Consider the following 20,264-nt stretch of genomic DNA (forward strand, 5'->3'; position numbering starts at 1 on the left):
AGAGCTCTGGAGCAAGGACAAAATGGGAGATTCCAAGTGAGTAGTAGCAGTACCTCTGTAGACTTGGATTTAGCGTAGACTTTGTCCATAGACTTGGAGCTGGCATTGACAGCATGGGCAAGCTCCTGTTCCATGTCCTGATAGGATTGAGCTATTTCCCGAATGCTAAAGAGAGAATAACAGATTGCATCAGCATATGCTCAAAGCAGGAGATGTCTCCTGACTAGATACACCATTGTAACACCCTCCCAAGTGACAAGCTGAGCTGGGATCAGAGCAGGGGCACAGCCTCTGGCAAAGCAGGGCAGTTCTCTTGCCACACTGAGCATGCACAGGCAGGGAAATGCAGCTCTTGCAGGCACAACATGTTCAATTCTGCACACAAAGTGGGATGTTTGAAATACAGCCCAGACATTTTAGTATGACCAGAGTGATGTGAAAGACAGCTGTACTTACAGCAACCTTCTCTAATGACTCTGGGAATTTTCTCTCAGAAGCCCAAAGGAATGCCTGACTAAAGGATGAGCAGGTAAGCATACATTCTGGGCATTGTACAAAAAATTCTGCTGGGTATCAGGGTTACAATAAACCAGGTTGTCATCTGAGGTCCTTGACAGGCTTTTGTTTCTTTTCTGAAAAAACTACACTATATTCAGCGGTAAGAGGTTTTTTCAGGATTAAAGGATTCATGTTTGCTCATGAAAGTAACATTTTTTGTTCAAAATGGCCTAAGAAAGCTTATTCAGCTTCAGTCCTTGTTTAGCTGGGATAGTGAACAATGAATGATGCTACTCCCAGTGACATGGACCAGCAGTGGAGCAAGTAAGACTGAACAGGAACATCTCCCGACACAGGAAGCAAGACAAGAACTTCAGGCCCTAAAGGAGGCTCTATTCACCAGAAGAAAATTAAGTCACACCTGTGGATCAGAGCACCTGCAGCTTGACCAAACTGGATGATCTGGGTGGATTCTTCTTCAGACATGATCTCTGGTTGCAGAGAGAAAGAGGAGGGTCGAGACAACTCACACTTCTGTTTGTCCTCCCAAGATTTCAGGGTGCTCTCAAATGCCTAAAAATACAACAAGCAAACTATAAGGTACCTTGTAAAGCTCCTTTAAAAACCCAGTGACTGTGCCTATGCCTATGCCTGTAAAACATGTGGATCTGGTACAGGCACTTTTCACTGCAGGGCCCAGTATTTAAGTTGCTTACAACTTTGCTAACTAGCTAGCTGGGATGAAGTTTCCCATGATACATGCTTGCCTTGGCTGAATTTCTGCTCAAGCATAGTTTTAGTCAAAATTACTGGGCAGTTCTGAGGGCCAGACTAACAAAATCCAACAATTCCCTACTGGTGGCAGCCTTTCCTTTAAGCAGCTGTATCACCTTTACACTTCAGTATTACTGTGACACTTCAGCGCTTGAAATTAAAAATGTCCAAGGCTCCTTCTTACTGGAAGTAAGCTTCCCTAGGAACTGGTGGGCCAAGCAGCTGAACTCAGAGTTAAGACCTGTCCCATTCACAACCTTATTGATATTCCTGTGGGCAGAAGCTAGTTGTGTGGGAAGAAGCAAAACAGATCCAGTGTAGAAGGATCAATACTGAATGTGGTGAAAATGAAAACTATGGAGGCCTGTGGTAAAGCACTCCCCTTCCCCTACTGCCCCTGATACTGGAAAACCAGGCTCTGCCAGCTCAGTGTAAGCTACCTGCTCATCTCACTCTTGCTGATAACTCTTCAGTGGTCCAAATGAGACCAAATAAGGTAATCTGAGTTTTTCCATCTCCAGTTTAAGAAACTATATATGCAAAATTACATTTGAAAAATGTTACCAAAGGTACAGGGTCATATGCATGAAGGGAGGACCCCATTTAACTGAATAGGACAGGTTTGCTCTGTGAAAAAAGGAGCATGCAATGACTTTTAAAAGAACAGCAGGAAAAACAAGGATAAGTTGAGACAAAGTTGAGTGTTTAACTCCAAAACTGGAACTTCTTCCTCAGCAGCAAATCCATGACTGCAAAACTAAGTTGTAGGCAATTAGGAATGGGCTGGCACAACCATGCTATAGCTTCTGATGGCCCAACACATACCACACTCACAGGGGACTACTTCGTCCTATCTCTTGTGCTTCATGCCATCTTTCCCACCATGCCCACACATAGGTTGCCTCTCCTTTTTTCCCTCCCTTTACCTTTACAGCAGCAATCCTGTTCTCTCTCGCTCTCTGTGCTATCTCCTTCAGTCACTCTCCCTCCAAGTGTCAGTGTGATGCTTCAGATGCTCTTACCCTTCACAAAAGACTGTATGCACTATTCCTGTCTCTTTTCCACAACATTCACATCAGAGCTGATAGGACACTCTTTGAACTCAAAAGAGGATAGATTCAGCTATATATAAGGAAGGATTTTATATGATGAGGGGGATGAAATACTGGCACAGGTTGCCCAGAGAAGTGGTGGATGCCCCGTCTCTGGCAACATTTAGACTGTAGGCTGGATGGGGCTTTAAGCAACCTGGTGTAGGAAAAGGTGTCCCTCCCCAAGGCAGGGGCTTGGACTAGATAGCCCTTAAAGTCCTTCCCAATCCAAACCATTCTGTGGTTCTATGATCTACACCCAGTGTTCTCTCAGGTAAGAGGTCTCCAGTGCCCCATTCTACCATGGCAGGGGTTTTGTATGCCCACCTTTGCTTTCTTTTCATACTGTTATATTTGTAATTCCCTGCCAGGCAGTGTGCCTCAGGCCTGTATCAAGCTGCTTTCCCTTTTTCCCTTTGTTGATTTCCTTATTATTCAGCAGTTGAGTCCTTTGCAGAGGACTTTGATTTGCTCTGGAAGGTGGGTAAAGGGGTCTTATACTGAAAAGTATGAAGAGCTGCTATCAACTGAATTGTTTATGCACAGACAGTCACAGAGGTGGGAGGACTTGAAGTATGTCTGTGCCACAGCAGGGTCTTTATCCTTTCCTTTGTCTGACCACTGCTCAATCATAAAGCAAAAGAGCAAGGAGGCTTCCTTATCTGCTGGTACTCATCAGATATATTTGAAAATTTTGAGATGAGACCCCACACATGTCCTTCTGAACAAGGCATAAGACACTGTTTTACATGGTCTATTAGGTACAAGCCACATACTGAACAATAATGGGAAATTAAAACATTGACCGTCTGAATCTAGAACAATCCACAGCACTTGGCGAGGCAGGCATCCTGTGGAAAAAACAGCATGCAAGCACGTTAAGAAACACTGTCACAAGGCACCTAGAAAAGGAAGTAAAATCAGCTGGCATAAACAACCTTATTTATGCCATTTCCCAAGTGGTGAATGCAAGTTTAATCACATTATTTCCCAAAGGTCTATGGTGTATAATAAAATATGCTTCTTGCATTCACAAAGATAGTGTTCACATGTGGTCCTTGCTCTCCAGAAATGTGTGACACCAAAACACATGTGTATTGCACAGGGAATTCAGTATGCTCTTACCCTGTCTCGAGTGAGGGTCTGTGCCCTGTTCTTATGAACAATCCAAATGTAACCTGGAGGCTGGATCCAGGCTTCTCCATCCACTTGCACAGGAACTCCCTCTTCTCCAAGGATTGCTATCTTTACTGTCCGGCACTGCAAGGAGTGACTGGGTCAGAAAAGCTCTAAAATGTTGATTTTCCAAAAGCAGAAGCCATCTCTGTCTTTCCAAAGCCCCTCTCCAGGTGCTGTAGCTTTGGTGCTAATTGAGGCACACATACCTGGGCAGCAGGACACACCCCACCCTTGAGCAGTGGGGAACACCTGCTTTGTCTTTGGAGTAATCTGAATTTGAGTTGTTTGTCTAACTCCTACTACAATGAATGCTACCAAACAATTCCATACTCAAATTGCCCTTGAGCATGTCCATTTCCAGCCCTGGTGGATGCTTTTTCCATGGACCAGAGAGAGCAGAAAGAAGTGCTTTACAAAGTCACCAGCTGGAGAGGGGGCAAGCAGGAAGAGCTCACAAAAGCAGCTGGTACCTGTGCAATCCGGTGATGCTGTAGGTTTATCACACGTGACACTGCCATCTGCATGCTACCAAACACAGCCACCACCTCCAAAATCTTGTCATCAAAGGAAGGGGCTGTAAATGTCTGCCACACACAAGGGAGAAAGAATTCAGCTGAGACATAGCTCTGTTGGAGAGGTTTTCTTTAGCCCCTATTGGTGCCAGCCTGGGGTTGGCTTTCAATTGTGCTCCTTAATCTGTATAAAATTAACAACAAGGCTAGAAGGTGAAGATCTGGAATGAGCTAGGAGGGAGAAAAAAGAAGGCTTCCAATGGCTAAAGTAAAATGCAGATATGAAGGCTGTAGGCCACAAGGCAGTAATTTTTCTTTTGAGACTAGGCACTCCATTTACAAAAAATACAATGTTTCTGAGTGAATCTAGCTGCCTTTGCCGTCAAGGGACTTTACTTCTCTTTACTTCCCTGTGGGGACAAGGTCAACCTAAAGAGCTTCCTGCAGGTCCAAATGTTCTGGTGATGTTTTTTTCTGAATCATTACAAACTGCCTGGGCATGAAAGCTGCTCAAAGTTGGATTTCAGTATCTCAGCCACATCCAACAGCAAGTGCATGCAGACAGGTTCCCTGCCCTCTTCTTCCAAGCACTATTTTCAGAGGCTGTGACCTCAAAAGCAACGGTAAGTAGAAACATTTCCTGTATGGTCTTAGAGAATACTCACATCATCTTCCTTGGTTCCCCCCCAGAAGTTGGTGCCTCCTGCATAGCTGGGAATGTTGAGTACAGCAATTCCCTGGAGACTGGGCAGAGGGATAGGCCTCCCATCGCACTGCACAGAAATGAAGGCAACACTACTCTCAGCCCAGCAGGAGAGAGACCCTCCTGCCAGAGCACATGCTCTGTGAACAGAAAACAGCCAGCACCATCTCAGTAATACATTAATTCAGGTTTCTTCCTGTTCATTCTGGACCTAGAAGAGTAGAAAGTATCCACTCAAACCTCAAGAGCCACACATCTTCTGGCAGACATGGATTTTAGATACTCTTACTCTTTAGATACTTCCTCTAACAGAACATGGCACACCTGAGAGGCTTGACAAAGCCTCTTGATTTTTTTTCTGAAGAAAGCAGAAAAAACTCTGAAATATCCATGTGATGAGGTCTTCTACTGCAAGCTACCTGTACATGACCTATACAAAAATCCACTTGGATGCACATCATAGCACAGTTAAATTCAGAGCTTTCCACTGCACCCACAATATAAAATGATGTGCTCACATGAGATACCACATGGAACATAACAATCTTATCCATGCTGAACACTCCATTGGAAACAGCAAATACTTTCCAGCAGGATGATACTTCTTCCCTTATGGGCTGAGAATACAAGATATGCTCTAGAACCAGCAAAAGCCACTTTTAGTTAGCTCAGAGTAACATATAGCCAAGCACATTGTTTCAGGCAGGCAATTGTCACCAGGTGAAATCACCATGCTAAAAATCACAGTGCCCAAAGGAGATGAAATTAGGCATCCCAGTCTTAGGAACAGAAGAACATGCTAATTCCTCACCTCCAGCAAGACCTTCTGCTCCAGGTTTTTATATGTTCTGTGCAGTAGTTCCTTGGTCCCCAATACTCCATACCACATCATGTTCTTAGTACGACTTCTAAGGGGGCAAACAAAAAGAGAAAAAGTCAGCACAGACATTTACCTTTTCACTAAGAGGGAATAAAAACTTCACAGTGAAATGGTACCTGCTACATCCCAAACCACAAAGGCGCTTTGCTTACAAAAGGGGTCAACTGCTCCAAGTGGTCACTGTGCTAAGAAAATACCTCCCTTTAAATAAATGCCAAGCATGAGTAACACACACTACCAGAAACATACACAGACTGCCCTGGCACAGAACTTGTCCATCTCATACACCAAGACATTGGCTGTATTAGCTCATATACAGCAAATGTAGCCAAATCCCAGGCTACACAAAGCATCCTGCAGTTGCTCAGCTATTAAAAAGACCAAACCTGTGGTTTTTATTGAGTCAGGATCAACATCAAAACCAGTCTTTGCCACATTTGGAATGAGATGTACTTAGTTCTCATAGCTAAGTAGCAAGCCCAAGAGAAAAATCTGTGAGATGACAAAAATAGAACCAAAGTGCTAAATCTGCACCAACGTAGCAGCCTAAATACCTTATAGAACAATGAATCAGTAACAAATCAATAACTTATCTCTTCCATCATGATTTCAAGCCTTGAAGGAGCATTATGTAGAAAATACACCTATTCAGTACATTGTACACAATCAGCTTCAGAACCACACAGAAGCATGAAGTAGTTCAGTCACTTTTGGCATCAATCCAAAGGCCATTTAAAACCAAACCCACCTGCATTTCTCTGGGTGCTCATCACGTTTGTTGTTGAAGTCCAAAGAAATCTTTGCATCCAGTCCAATTCCAAAGTAATTATTCATTACACACTTTTCTGTGTAACATTCACTGCCAAACAGAAGAACAAAAACTTCCACTCATAAGTCTCAGTACCATTTGGCACATATCTCACACAGAATCATTTAGATTGGAAAAGACCACCAAGCCTATGTCACTGCATGTGTAACTCCATAAGCCCATCCTTAAGCTGTACAATCCAGCATATGGATCCGTTTATGTAACTCCAGGTTGCTGCAGTCCATTACTTTGGTCCACAAACTAATCCCCATCTCTGCTGAGGTCCATTTCCAAATGCCCACTCCTTCCCCTTAAGGCTCCTGAGCATACTCACAGATTTTCAGGCTCAGAGTTAAAGGGATCAGCGTGGATCAACAATCGGCTGATGACAGAGCTTCCAGGCAAAGAACCTGACATGCCAGGACGGATATCTGTAGCAAAATTGACCATGGAAAAGAGCATGATTAATAATAAGAAAAAACAGGTAACTTCAGTCTCACAGACAAGGTAACAAGAATTTATACATTCCTCCCTGTCAATCATGAAGAAAGCAAATAGCATTTGTGCTTTCTTTCACTCCAGAGGTTAGTTCTTTTGACAAGGAGAAGGCTTTCTGGGGCTGTCTGCAGGGTTTCTGCCTGACAGTGTACTGCCTAAGGCTAACAGTTGTACAGAAACATAGAAAAGAGAAATAGGAGTGTACTCTCTGGAGCAGCTTTTTTGTCCAGGGTGAGACATGCAGCATCCATGATATAGTGAATAGAGAGAAAGGAGCAGGACTGAAGCCATGATCCAAGTTGTTCAAGAATTACTGTTTCCTGCTTCTTAAATTATTAACTGGTGACCCATAAACAGCAGGTTTGTCAGAGAGAAAGGAAATCATCTGCTTCCAGAAGAAGTAATTTGAACAAGTAATTTGAGTGAAGAGATGGAAAGATATTGCTACAGTGATAGGGAGAAGCTGCTCCACACCATGTGGGAGGTGGGAATTCTGCTGGGTCTGTGCACTTCCAATCATTTCAGCCTTCACATAAAGCAACTGCTGCTCCCAACCTATGGCTGCCATTCTTCAAAAACCTTTCTCATCAGCATCATCTCCCCCTTCTCATGGTTACTTTGAGATAAGTATCTCCTTGCAATTGGCATCTAAATTCTGCCACTTCATGGCATCAATAAAAATCTGTGTCCAAGTCTTAGCTGGACACCACTACAGCTCATTCCAAGCCTCTATTTGCAGTTATCCACAAAGGGATTTCTCTCATGGTTGACCCTGTGTGAAAGGGCATCTGGCAGGAGAATCTCATGTTTTCACATGGGGACTGCAGCCTGTGCTGCACTCACCCATGCTCCAGTTGGCTGCCTTGGTGGGAAGTGATGGGTATTACACTTACTTGGGTAGAGGATTTTTGTGTTCAGCATTGGCAAGTTGTCCCGGCTTCCTGTCTGGGGAGGAAGGGATGCAGAGCTGCCTAGTGACAAACTTCCTTTGTTTATTAGTCTTTCACAAGGAGACTTGGAGGCTGTAAAACACAACACAAACTTAGCTATTGACAAACATAGTGTTGTGATTCAGATCAGCACAGGCCAAGCAGCAAGACTAGGTCAGGAATTACTCAATAGCAAAACACTTGAGCCCCCAAAAAAACCAGAATTGACAGAACCAGTCATTAAGAGACAGTTATCACATATGTGCTGTTGGAAAATCTCACAGATTGGAAGTACCAAAATGCCACAAGAAAAAATACTAGAAATGGAGATAAGAAAAAGCTGGTGCCAGCAGCACAACAGACAGTGTATTTGGCTGCAAATCAATATGCAGGGGAAGTTCCAAATGTATCTGCAGTGATCACGGATCTCTAACAAATTACTCACATAACATAGTTATTAAAGCAAACTGGCTGTTGTTCTCTTGTCATCTGCAAAGGATGACATGAAAAGTGTTCAATACTGTCCTTGTCCAAGCACTGAAAGCCAAGAGAATGCAGATTACTGGTTCAGGTGCAAGAAAATTCTGAATCCTAGGTTTCATATGCTAAGACCATGGACTAGCCATGAGAGATGTAGCAAAAAATAGGGTGTATAATGCATAGGCTAGAACACAAATGTGCAAGGCCTGAAAAGCAATCATGTAAAAATTTGAGAACACAGAAGGTAATACACATAAAACCTCCTTCCCTTTTTACAATGAACAGAATTGTAATCCACAGGCAAGACCTGCATGGTGGCAGCTCCAGAGCAGTACCTTTCCTCTGGCTCCTCCCCTTGGATACTCCGTAGCTGCTGCTGTGTGATGACTGCATGGAAATCTTATCCTCATTCCTCAGCTCCTTGCCCTCCTCAGAGGCTGAGAGACTGAGGAGGAAGCCCTCTTGCTCCTGGGTCTGGGCATTCTGCTCATCTACAGCTGTATGAAGATATAAAGTAGGTGAGTGCCTCACAGCTCTTCTGGCAAGGAATACCTTCCACTCATGTAAATAACAACAGGATGGGACTCTAAATGTCCCAATTCCTTAAAGGAAAGAACAGGAATAACACAAAATTTTTCTTTATCATTTGTCTCAGCTCTGCTCTCGACAGTTTTCAGAATCAGGCTGGCTTACCCTCTTTGTTTACTTTGCTGAGCTCTTTAGCAGTGAGGCTCTAAATAGAAGTGTCTATTTTTAATGACACAGGTACTCAGGCATCCTGAGATGTAAACAGTGCTAGAGGTGATGGGCTCCCATTTATTTGCACTTAGGTGTTGCCAGGAATTCTAACCAGACAGACATGAAAAGATTAATGAATTTCCTGTTTGTTTAATCTGTAGTGGTGCAATAACATAAAGCACTTAAAAAGGGAACTTAGACACATATAACCAAAAAGGAAGAAAACAGCAGTCGGTAAAAACTAATACAACCAGAAGAAAGAATCAGATTGCACACTGAAAGAAGAAAACAGTTTGGGAAAGTTGAACAAATACATCTGAAATGTAACTGGAATTTGCTCAAGAGCTGGTAAGATTTAAATGCTAGCATGCTGCCTAAAGAAATCAAAACTTCCTTTACAATCCTTTACAATTTAGGCAATCAACAGGTCTTTTCCTCCCCAGCAGCCCCTGCCAGGGCATAGTTCTGAATGTCCTCAGCTGCTCTACCAGCTCACCCCCTTCTTTCAGTTTGTTCCTCTCCCTTGTGCTGACCCCATAGTTCTGCTCACAAAGTAATCCAACCCACTCGCACAGCAGAAACAGGAACACTTCTGGCTGGATGAAGCAAACTGCTTGGGTTCCAGAAGAATTTCACAAACACCAAATGGCCTAAGGTAAGCAGCAGCAAAGTGAGGGAGCAGTAAGGTCAAGGCCTCCTACTTCACCAGAAGCAGGCTATTTGCTGGACTTCCACTATTCAGCTTCAGCAAATGTTGTATACAATGCTGCAGTGCTGGAAATCCAAACAACATTGCAATGATTTGTAACTTATTACACAGCTGTTCAGAGTGCACACCTGGATGTGCATGGATGTTACATCTGCAACTTCAATGCTTTATCTTCAGTAACAATCTGTTAACTACTTCCTTTGGCCTCAGTTAACCCCTGACTTTGTGACTAACACTTGGAGACCGATGCCTTTCGATGTCTTGGAGCATTCGGGGTGTGTGTCCGGAGAGAGACAAGGGTGAAGATGTGGAGAAGAGGGTCACCTGCCTAAGAAGTAAATGTCAGAACAGAACTGACTTGCACCAAAGTGCAGTATTGTAAGTTCTTCCCAGGGACAAAGCTCATTTAAGAAGTTCCTGCCTTCTCCTGCAGTTGTACCACAGCAATTGTTTTTCTGGGCTCTGCTACAAAGAGATTGAAACAATTAAAGTTAAAATACATAAAATCCCTTCTTCCCAAGCGTTTTCAGATCTGTTTTACAGCAAGGCCACACAAAGAGCTGCACTGACAAAATTGTGGTATGGGTGGGGACAGACAGGAAATGCAAATTAACAGTGTGGGAGGGTAGGAACTTCCTAAACTAGCCCACTGAAAGAGAACACACCTTGCATTTACCAAGCAATGTTTCCGAAAGGCGAGCTTGGCAGAGATGACGGTGAAACTAAATGGCCAGGCTTACTGAATTGCTTCTCTAGCTCAGGAAATAAAGAAGCTGCTTTCAATAAAGAAGCCTGTTGCCCACCCCACCCCAGAACAAATGAAACATATACTTCTTAAGAGGCTGTAGGAAGTGACAAGCAGAACTCTTGAGCGGTTACCTTTCTCTGCATGCTCTATTATCTGGCGAATGGCTTTTTTCAAGCTGTTGGCTCTCAGCATGAGCTGCTCTCGGGGACGGAATATCTGGGGCCGCGCAGTGCATGCCGAGCCCACTGAAAGCTCACTTGAAGAGTCACCAGCACTGCCTGACCCATCCCCATCCTCTGTCTCCTCTGCAATGGTGGGAGGAGGGTTGGGCAGAGAGGAAGATGCTTGAGATTCATCATTCAGTGTCTTCAGCAATGAGTCCAGCTTCTCTTTCAGGACAGAGCACTACATGAAGAAGAACGACATTTGAGTAGAACTAACAATTGCCTGGGTAGCTCATTCTTTTTGTGCTAACTGAACTGCTGCTATGCCAGTTCTCTGAAAATAGCAGTTTTACACTTCAGAAGTAGAAAACCAAATATTTTTTTAAATGTTACCTTCCTGGCCATGACCTCTGACTCCTCTGAGCTTTCTGTTGCCTTCTCATAGGCTTTCCCTACCCGAGCCACAAAATCCTTCACTGTTTCACAAAGCACTCTAGACAGAGGAAAACAAAATCATGCAAGGATTGTTGCAGGATTTTCACAGCAATTTAGAGCAGTTGTCCTCTAAGTACTCACTTGGCTGAGGATATCACCACTGAGTGTTGGTCAGAAGTCAAAATTTTGGACAAATGAGCAGCCACAGAATCTTCATAGCAGAGAATCTTCTGCACCTGTTGACAATCAGAAAGAAGCCACTGGGTGCTGCTTCCTGGCATTACAACATATGCTATGAAATCCTGGCTCGTCTGAGAGTACCTATCTCTCTACAGATTCTTTTTGCCCTGAGAAAGTTCCACAGTCTAGGGCTCTGTTACTCACTGAAGACCTGAACCTGATGAGGAAACCAATTCTGAATCTACAAATCACCAGCAATGCAGTTCTCAGAGTCTCTGATCAAGAGCAAATCTAAAAGAACTGTGGTTTTCCATGACAGCTATGCATCATGCCATTTCAACAACTTGACATCATGAAGCAAATAAAAGGCAGTAATTTCCTTTCTGTTCCATTCCAAAGTATCTTCTCCTCATCCCTCATTATGGTTGTTGACTCTGGTAACCCAACCTCCATCTTCCTCCATAATACTTCACTGACATAAAGCCCTGGATCTTTGCAGCTCTGGTTACACCCATGGCTCAGCTCTGCTCCAGTGAAGCCTCAACCTCTGCCTCCTATCTTGTGTGCTCCAAGGCTGATGCTCCAGTCCCCTGCCCCTCAGGAGAGGTACCTCTGAATTCTCACTGCAATCTTCAGTGACTGTGGAAGTGGAGGCCTGGCGAGGGAGTTTGGTTTCATACACCATGATGCTCCACCTGTTGAATATCATACTTGTCACTACAATGCACATGGTTTCCTCTGTTATCCAAATGTAACAGGTTAGAACTTCAAAGGACAACAAACTGCACTTTGGGGAGCCATCACTGATATAAAGAAGACACAGAGTGGCAATGGAAATACAGAAGGGTTAAACTGGGGAAGAAGGAAGGATGACATTATGAACAAGTATTCTACAACATAGAGAACATCTCTATACTTCTTCCCTCTCCACAAAAATTCCATTGGCATTACTTGATTCAACATAAGAGATGCCAAAATGCAACTTTAAAAGACATGAGATAGTTTTAAACATAGAATATATACAGGAGATATCAACACCAAGGCTTGACATCCACTTCTGCATTTGGCTTTCATTTCTAAGCCAAGCTCTAGATAAATTAGTTTAGATTTACCAAGAAGAAATTACTTTTTAAAAAAAGTCATTACTTTAAGGCTGTCTTAGGTTACAACATAAGTTTGTTTTCAGACTACTACAAAGGCTGATAAATTCAATTGATGAGGACTCTGCGACAGAAGAGAGGACACTGGAACCCAGATAATTTCACTTGTTACTTTTCTGCAGCAGAGACATGGAAAGCCAGACCACTTTCTCTTGCTAGAGGGTGACAGTAGATCATCAATGACAAAATGTTATCTGGCATTAGTAAGAAGCCTGGCAGAGTCAGGACTACCCTGTCCTACTTGGAAGAATATCTTCACACAACTCTTTAAGAACAGATGATGTTAGTGATGGTTACCCACCTGTCCAGCATTTTGGTACTGGCCCTCTCCAGCTTCTCCAGGATCTGTGGGAGCTGAGTGTCATCATCACAAGCAGAACCCCAGCCTAAAACACGGGCAAGGTCATTCCCTGTTCCCAAGGGCAGCACTCCCAGCTGGCACTGCATTAGATAAAAGGAAAACAAAAGTGATATTCAAATGGGGAGACACAAGCCCAGAACAGCCATGAGTAACATGACTGACTCCTTCACACACCAGTCACTGCGAAAAAGCTAATCCCAGGGTGGATGAGGAAAACAGCCAGAAGAGCATACAATTAAAGGAAAATTTCCTCTACTTTTGGTTGTGAATTGAGCGAGGGGCATTTTACAGCTGCCATCTCGAGAAGCACCTCCCTATGGTAAACCTAGAGGTTTATATTTAGCCATCAGGTGGTGCCATTGTGTTTCCATAAAATCAGCACAGACAGCTCTCAGGCAAAACACTGTATGATACATCCACCCCACTGAAGTTTCTGCCTATCTCCAAGACTCAGATACTACACCACAAGAATTAAAGGGAACAGAGAACAACCCATGTGGAACTCCCAACTTTTCTAACCACAGCCCTTTCAGAGCATGTCTCTGCTGGAGACAGAGCAAGAGTACTCAGAGCTACTCCAAAAGCCGGATCTTGTGGAGAAACACCAGAGACAGGCATAAAGAATTAATCCATTACTGGATTAATTTCTTGCAGAAAACTAGTGCAAGAGCACTGCTACAGTAAGCTTTCAGCAACATCAGTCCTGGGGCAGGTACCTGCTTGTGAAGGTTGAGACTATCGATTTCAGAGAGAACCCAGCCAACACTTCCATCCCCACCGCAAACTAGAATCCGGAAAGTGTCAAATTTCTGGAACAAGCGTAAACTACAGAGAAGAGAAAGAAAAAAACACGAGGGAAAAACAATCAGCTGTTACAGAAAGAAATTATAATTCCTATCCAGGTAATAAACATGGCGGGGGGGCTGCTTAAAGTAGGCACTGATTTTGCAATGAATATGGGTCATTGCCAGATTACAGATTAATTAAAGTGGTTATAATTAAGGGATTATAAATACAGCTAAGCAAGTTACAATAGCTATTCACTACAGAAATGTCTCCCAAGACATACTTGTCTACTAAAGCAGGGCACTTTTGTCTCTACAGAAGAGGCGACAAGCATGTGATAACTGATTATCCATTGAATTAACTCCTTCTTGCAGCTTTGCTGCATCCAGCCTAACACTAATTATTCCTCACAGTTCTAAGTGCTCTGATGTCACTGCCTTCACACTCATGGCCATATCAATTAAAGCAAAGCTTCAAGAGGGGGATCTTCATGCAGTCAATCAGTCATGAGACAACTGCAAGAGGATGTAAAACATCACAAGCTTCAGTCCTTCTGGGAAAGCAATATAAATCACTGCTCTGGTGCCTTGTCTGTCCCACAGGCAGGCAAACATCTCACCAGTATGAATTTCTCCATTCACCCTTTCCAGAATAATAAAAACAACCTCTCCTGTTTGAAACTGTGCTTTCTGCTGAACATTCTTGAGATCTGCTCCTGCTTTTATTTTGGCTTTGTATCTATTTTTTTTTCTATTATTACCTAAAAAGGATTTGCTGTAGTACATGAAAATCCTTATTTTATCAAGTGCTGCTGATACACAAAAGTTGAATACCAGGAATGACAACATCTTATGGTACATCAGCAGCTGAAAATATTCAAATTATCAAGAAGCAGGCTATACCCTGTACCATCACTTCCTTTTTAAGCAAATATAAAAGAGCAGCTGTTTTAGAAGTGTGCACCACAGCTCAAGAAGGTAACTGATTACCTCCTTTCCATTCCTGCTTAAAAGCAAAATTCCTCATGACAGTCAGTCTGGCTGGGGAGTATTTAATTTTACAATCATTTCATAAATAATTTTTCAGCCAAACACATCCCCTTGACACAACATTAAAGTTTAAAATGCCAGTGTTTTGCAATAAACTATGGCGGAGAACCACAACAGTTCTCAAGAGAGCAAAACCCAATGATCACTTATCCAGGAACAGACACTCCCAGATTCATCCCCCTGCATCTACAGATCTAGTCAAAGACTTGGAGTCGCTGTGAAGAAAAGGTGAGGGAAATTCACCTTGTGTTGGCTCTTATTATAAGGAGCACCAATTAGTGACACAAGTTACTTAAACCCGATGCAATACAAAAACATTTGAAAATAGGCAAACAATTTTTTCAAGTGATAGTTGCAGAAATATACAAAAGAAATGTATTTCATAGCACTCACTCTTTTTCTGTAACCATAGATATTCTAGCACAATTTGTCAAAAAGTCTGAAATGTAACTTAGACTCTAGGACAGAATCAACTTTACCAAACACGCTCATAAGAGTCTTTCCACAATATCACCACAAAATCTTTAAGGGATGGAAGTTTCCCAGACTTCTCAGATAAGTTATTTCTCAATAAATCTCATCTTGACAATATTCATTAGCTATCTATGACATTCATCTGTTCAACTGAGTTAACTGAAATTAACTCTTCTTAGCAGTACATCAGGATGCCTGTTAAAAGTCCGTTTGCTGACAAGTTTTCTTATGGATTCAAGCTTTCCATGCTTGGTCTTTTTCCAGGGGAGTGTTTCTGGAATTCTCCCAAAGCGCCTCAAGCTGTCCTGCTATTACTGATGAATGGATATAATAACTTTTTGACAACATTTTTGGTTTTAGCTAATCAATAACACCTAACACAGAATGAGGAAAACCCCTCCAAACCTCAAGTTTAGTTTCTTCTGAGGAATAGGTTCCCTGCTACATTTGAGGGTGAGCTTAATCAAATAAATCCCTTGTACTTTGTTGGTATTTACAAGGACTTTTTGTTTCCATAGAGTATCTGCCTACCCAAGGTGAGGTCCTCCATTCATGAGATCAAACACCTGGGCTGGATTCAGCAGTTGTTTGAATCTTCGTAGAAATTTTACTCCTTGGTTGTCTCCACTTTTTGAGTTGACAAAGACCAACAAAGGGCTTGTGCAAGAAGGGGGACAAGTAGCTTTCCAGAAACCTGTTGGGGAAAAGGGAAGAGAGAAGGAGGAAAAGCCCAGAGACGTGAAGCTGCCCATGGGGATGAATGGAGAGAAAAACCAACAACCCACACCCCAGCCCAGCTATGAAGCAGCTAATATTTTCCTTGTGCTTATGGCACTCACTGGGTGAATGCCAAATGTGCACAGCCCTGAATTCTGCATGAACCACACCTCATGCTGCCAAATGTCACAGTTATCTTGCAGCAGTATGCCAAAATTTTCAGCTTCCCCAACCTTCCCAAATTGCTTCGGCAATATAGTTATTGTCAATAAATTTAATCAGTTGCAGCTCAGCAAACATTGATATACACATTTGTAAAAGCAAAGCAAACAATTCACTACCAGAATCAGTAATGACTTCCAGTGACAAGTTTCAGCAACAGCAAAAGCAGAATTTCCAGCTGACAGAACCTGGCATTAATAGCGCCAGCTGCAGTGGCTGTGACTGTGAGGAAGAGAAAGAAGTGCTACTTACTAGAAATACTTACCATCTGAATCAATGCTGTTAAGCGCAGTAGGAGGAATGACAGACACTTTGCAGAGCCCAAGAGGGCATTTGTTTGGCAACAACTCTTTACATGCTGTGTGTACCTGAAAACACCACCAAAAAAGAATAATTCAGACTATTTTGGACACTGTGGTATAACTCCTAAAGCCACCCAAAAGTTGTAAGAGGAAGAAAGGTGGAGGGGGTGAAATCACCAAAAAATGTCAATTGATGAATTTATTGATAAAGTTATTTTTTAAATTTTATAATCAGAGCCTTCTACAAATTCTGTTCTTTCCATTAGTATGGACTTTTCTACCATTTGAATTTCTGAGACCAGCACTTTGAGTGCTGAGAGAACTAGATACCAGATTTTGTGGCTTCAGGAGCCTTCAGGCATCAAAATTCCAGACTCAGCTAAGATCTGAAGTAGCAACAAAAGAAGAAGCTGGGAACTCAATAGAATAAGGAAGCAAAAAAAAAAAAGCAGGAAGACATGAGGGACATTAGAGGTAAGTGAAGCCACTTAAAAAAGGAAATATGAAGTAGAGCAGGGCTTTTCTGGTACATAAAGACTGCAAGATAGAAGACTTGCTTGGCATTTGAGCCCCACATTCTAAAAACGTATTTCGTGATATTTCTATTACTAGTACTATAGACAACTGGAAACACAGCAAGATCTGCATCACTTCAGGCAAGAGCAATCCATTGCAATGGAAGGGAAATTGTTATTATTAAAATAGCTGAGTATTCTTTACAGTTTGTTGCACTTTTTCAAGCTGTAGAAATAAATAATGGCTTCTTAAAATCCAATGTAGTCCATGACTAAAGTTTTGATTCATGTCCACTGTAATCAGATTCTTCTGTGAAAGCCCACACTCAAAATAAAATTAGCTTTTCTAGAAGCTGGATATTTTTTTCAGGTCTTGCTGTTATGTATCACAGCACCACTTCTGAGCGCAAATTAAATATCTACTTCTTGCAGAACAATAAAGTCCTTCATGGCAAACACTGACAGCATGGTTAGAGATTTTAATCTAAGCAAGTGTCATTAAAAGAACATACCACAGAGCTGATCAAGAACTGTTCTTTTACTGAAATGATCACATTTATTCAACTCACCATGGCTTTGCACCACAGGCAGCGCCAGTCTTGCAAGCGCAGGACACTGCCACAGGTTTTATCACACACAGTGCATTTAGCACTCACAGGCAGGTTTCCTTCCAGCCACTGATGTGGCATTGAGATCTGCAAAAAGTACAGAGGAACAGAAGCTTAAAGGTACAGGAGGCATCATGACCCTGAGATATACAGAGAAGTAACTCTTTATATGCATTGTTTAAGGACAGCAAAGGCAATTCCTAGAAAACACCCGAGGACCAATTCTGGCATTTTACATCATGCTCAAGCACAGAGTCCAAGCTACCCAGGAAACACTGACTTGCATCAGGCATCCCAATATGTTAAAGTGCTGTTCCAAACACTAATTTATTTTTCTTTTGCTGAAACTTAGATCAAGTTTCCCATGCTTCCAATTATTTCATCTCAACTCTCACAGTCCATAGCAGTTTATTCCTACAAAGAAATCCCTTGCGCTCCTGGCTGGACTTTTCACACAGAATCCCATGCTCAGATAAAGCAGAATCTTTATGAAGTGAAAAAAAAAAAAAAAAAAAAAAAAAAAGGTATAGAACACAAGGCAGTGCTTCCATATCAAGGTAAGGCTGGAAAAGTTCAGACTAACACCTACCCCATCTTCATCCTCAATGATATCCTTCCCAATAGAGGCCAGAGTTGTCCATTTGCAATTGTTGGTTGCTCGCACAGCACAGCGCTTGTGGGCTTTAAACTTGCACACTAGGAAGGAAGAGAAGAATGTAAATAATCCTGCCTCAGGAGCTCTAATGTGGCAGTGTGTATTTGGCTCCAGAAGAAAGCATAGGCACGCTCTATCCTTTTTAGCACCACCAAAATGATCAGCTGTAAGTGTTCTGATCTAGCTATTAATTCTTGCCTTGTCATTTTTGCCAGTTGCTTGTACAAAGCTTAGTGATCACCTTGTTAAATTTAATATGATTTATACAGTTACACATCCTCCATTCATTATACACAGCATAGGTGTCACCACATTCATCTTAGAAGCATGAGCTATGCAGAACCAGGCATTTCTAAGCCAAGGCTGAGAAAGAATAACCTCCTGGCATTTAAACATTTAACAAGGAGTTCTTACAAATACAATTATTCTCATGAATAGGAGTCTTCTTATGAATATTCTCTCAGATACCTCAGAAGTATGTATCTACTCACTGCAGACACATGACTTCACAAGGGATGGCAGTATTTAGGTATATAGGCAAAAACAAAGATAAAATGAGGCTGTTCCTCCCCAGGCAGAAGACAAGGGCACACTCACCTTCACAGGACAGTCCATGTGACGTGACCCCAGACAAGGCCTCCCGACACACGTTGCAGTACGTTGGCCGGGCGTGGGAGCAGGCGTACCAGTTGTGCATCCCTGAGAAATGGTCCATGCTGTACTGGGTAGACTGATGATACAAATGTATTACAGCAAGGTCTAAAGTAGAGCAACAAGACTTTTTTTTCTCTGAATACTTGCATGAAGCCTTCAGAAAAAGCAGAAACAGAACACTTTGTTGCTATGAAAGAGTGGGCCACATGCAGTTTTTTTACAAATTAGCTGAAACTCAAGAAGGTCTCTAAGGCAAAAGAGACTACCTGAAGAAGCCACACCTTCAATTACAGCTCCTATACCACCTCTCATCCTTGTTTTACTGCAAGTATGTTTAGGGAAATGAACTGGAGAATTTATCCCCATTTTCAGATAGACTTTCCCATAATCTGACTATCCCCATAGTCAATTAGATTTTCCCCAAGATCAGTTCCCCAGCCTAGCTCATTGTGTAGCAGAGAAATGCTTGTGCCAGCATAAGAGAGGCAAGTATCAGAGTGAAGAAAACACAAGACAGGCTTTTGTGGTGACAGTGCTGGTCTCACTCAGTCCCAGGAAGCAGGCAGATGGACTGGTGCTGGCAGAATATCAAGCAGAGAAGATGTGAATTAGGACAGGGAGGGTAATTGCAAAATTAAAAGACTGTGGGAGGGGAACTTTGCTTCATAACCTATCCACGTTCCGAAATATCTCTCCAAACTCCCAGAGGAGTATATACAAAGTCAAACATGCTTTGGAGAATCACTTCCATGTATTTGGGATCAATTTTACAGAAGGTCCTAACACTATTACCCATTATAATCAACAAAATGACTTCTACTAACTTCACTGGAAGCTAACTCTCAAAACAAGCTGTGATGTAGCAGAGGAAGCACAGAATACAAAGGAACACATTTTCCTATTTATTACCTCAAAATGTTCACGGTTTTGTACAGTCTTCAGTGCTGCAATCCAGTCTTCCATCTCTTTTCTGTTATCAGCACAAAGGATGAGCTTCCGACATGGAGTAATAATCTGAAGAGAGATAAAATGAGGAGTGGACATGTCAGTGAGAGACAGCAAGGGAACACCCTACCAGCTAGTGTAGTCAGTTGAAGCTGTTTTCAGAGCTGCACAATGAAAGTTATTTGCACCTCTGAACCGTGTTTCTCTTCAACCACAGCACATCTTATTTTTTTCCTAAATTTATAGAACCACTGAGATTTTAGCTGTCATTCCCAATACTGAATTGAGTAAAGAAATCTCTCATACCTAAATAACAGCACAACACAAATCAAGCAGAGTAGCAGGAGTAATTATGTGCAAACTTTGCATAAGTCTTTTTAAAACTAGTAAGAACATTAACACATTTTGTTAATAGCACAGTCCACCAGTCTCTAGCAATTAATGAATCAAATAACATATTCTACAATATCATACCAAAAATTTGTTTAGT

General features: G+C 42.2%; 1 protein-coding gene across 16 annotated transcripts in view; it reads right to left on the reverse strand.

Annotated features, from left to right (window-relative positions):
• Window positions 1–20,264, reverse strand: part of DGKD (diacylglycerol kinase delta) — a 61,279-nt gene that overhangs the window by 8,451 nt on the left and 32,564 nt on the right. For all 16 annotated transcript variants that reach the window (XM_079314954.1, XM_079314950.1, XM_079314940.1 and 13 more), the window contains 22 exons: window positions 19,739–19,843; window positions 18,773–18,905; window positions 18,110–18,216; window positions 17,482–17,607; window positions 16,361–16,463; window positions 15,688–15,850; window positions 13,564–13,672; window positions 12,788–12,927; window positions 11,937–12,021; window positions 11,288–11,382; window positions 11,105–11,204; window positions 10,679–10,952; window positions 8,688–8,849; window positions 7,837–7,965; window positions 6,780–6,876; window positions 6,386–6,496; window positions 5,569–5,665; window positions 4,720–4,827; window positions 4,013–4,126; window positions 3,489–3,623; window positions 920–1,071; window positions 54–165 (listed from right to left, as the gene is read on the reverse strand). In XM_079314954.1, the coding sequence (XP_079171080.1) occupies window positions 54–165; window positions 920–1,071; window positions 3,489–3,623; window positions 4,013–4,126; window positions 4,720–4,827; window positions 5,569–5,665; window positions 6,386–6,496; window positions 6,780–6,876; window positions 7,837–7,965; window positions 8,688–8,849; window positions 10,679–10,952; window positions 11,105–11,204; window positions 11,288–11,382; window positions 11,937–12,021; window positions 12,788–12,927; window positions 13,564–13,672; window positions 15,688–15,850; window positions 16,361–16,463; window positions 17,482–17,607; window positions 18,110–18,216; window positions 18,773–18,905; window positions 19,739–19,843 (2,757 nt within the window). The remainder of the gene's footprint in view (window positions 1–53; window positions 166–919; window positions 1,072–3,488; window positions 3,624–4,012; window positions 4,127–4,719; window positions 4,828–5,568; window positions 5,666–6,385; window positions 6,497–6,779; window positions 6,877–7,836; window positions 7,966–8,687; window positions 8,850–10,678; window positions 10,953–11,104; window positions 11,205–11,287; window positions 11,383–11,936; window positions 12,022–12,787; window positions 12,928–13,563; window positions 13,673–15,687; window positions 15,851–16,360; window positions 16,464–17,481; window positions 17,608–18,109; window positions 18,217–18,772; window positions 18,906–19,738; window positions 19,844–20,264) is intronic.

This window comes from Erithacus rubecula, assembly GCF_903797595.1.
Source record: "Erithacus rubecula genome assembly, chromosome: 11".
Lineage (NCBI taxonomy): Eukaryota > Metazoa > Chordata > Aves > Passeriformes > Muscicapidae > Erithacus > Erithacus rubecula.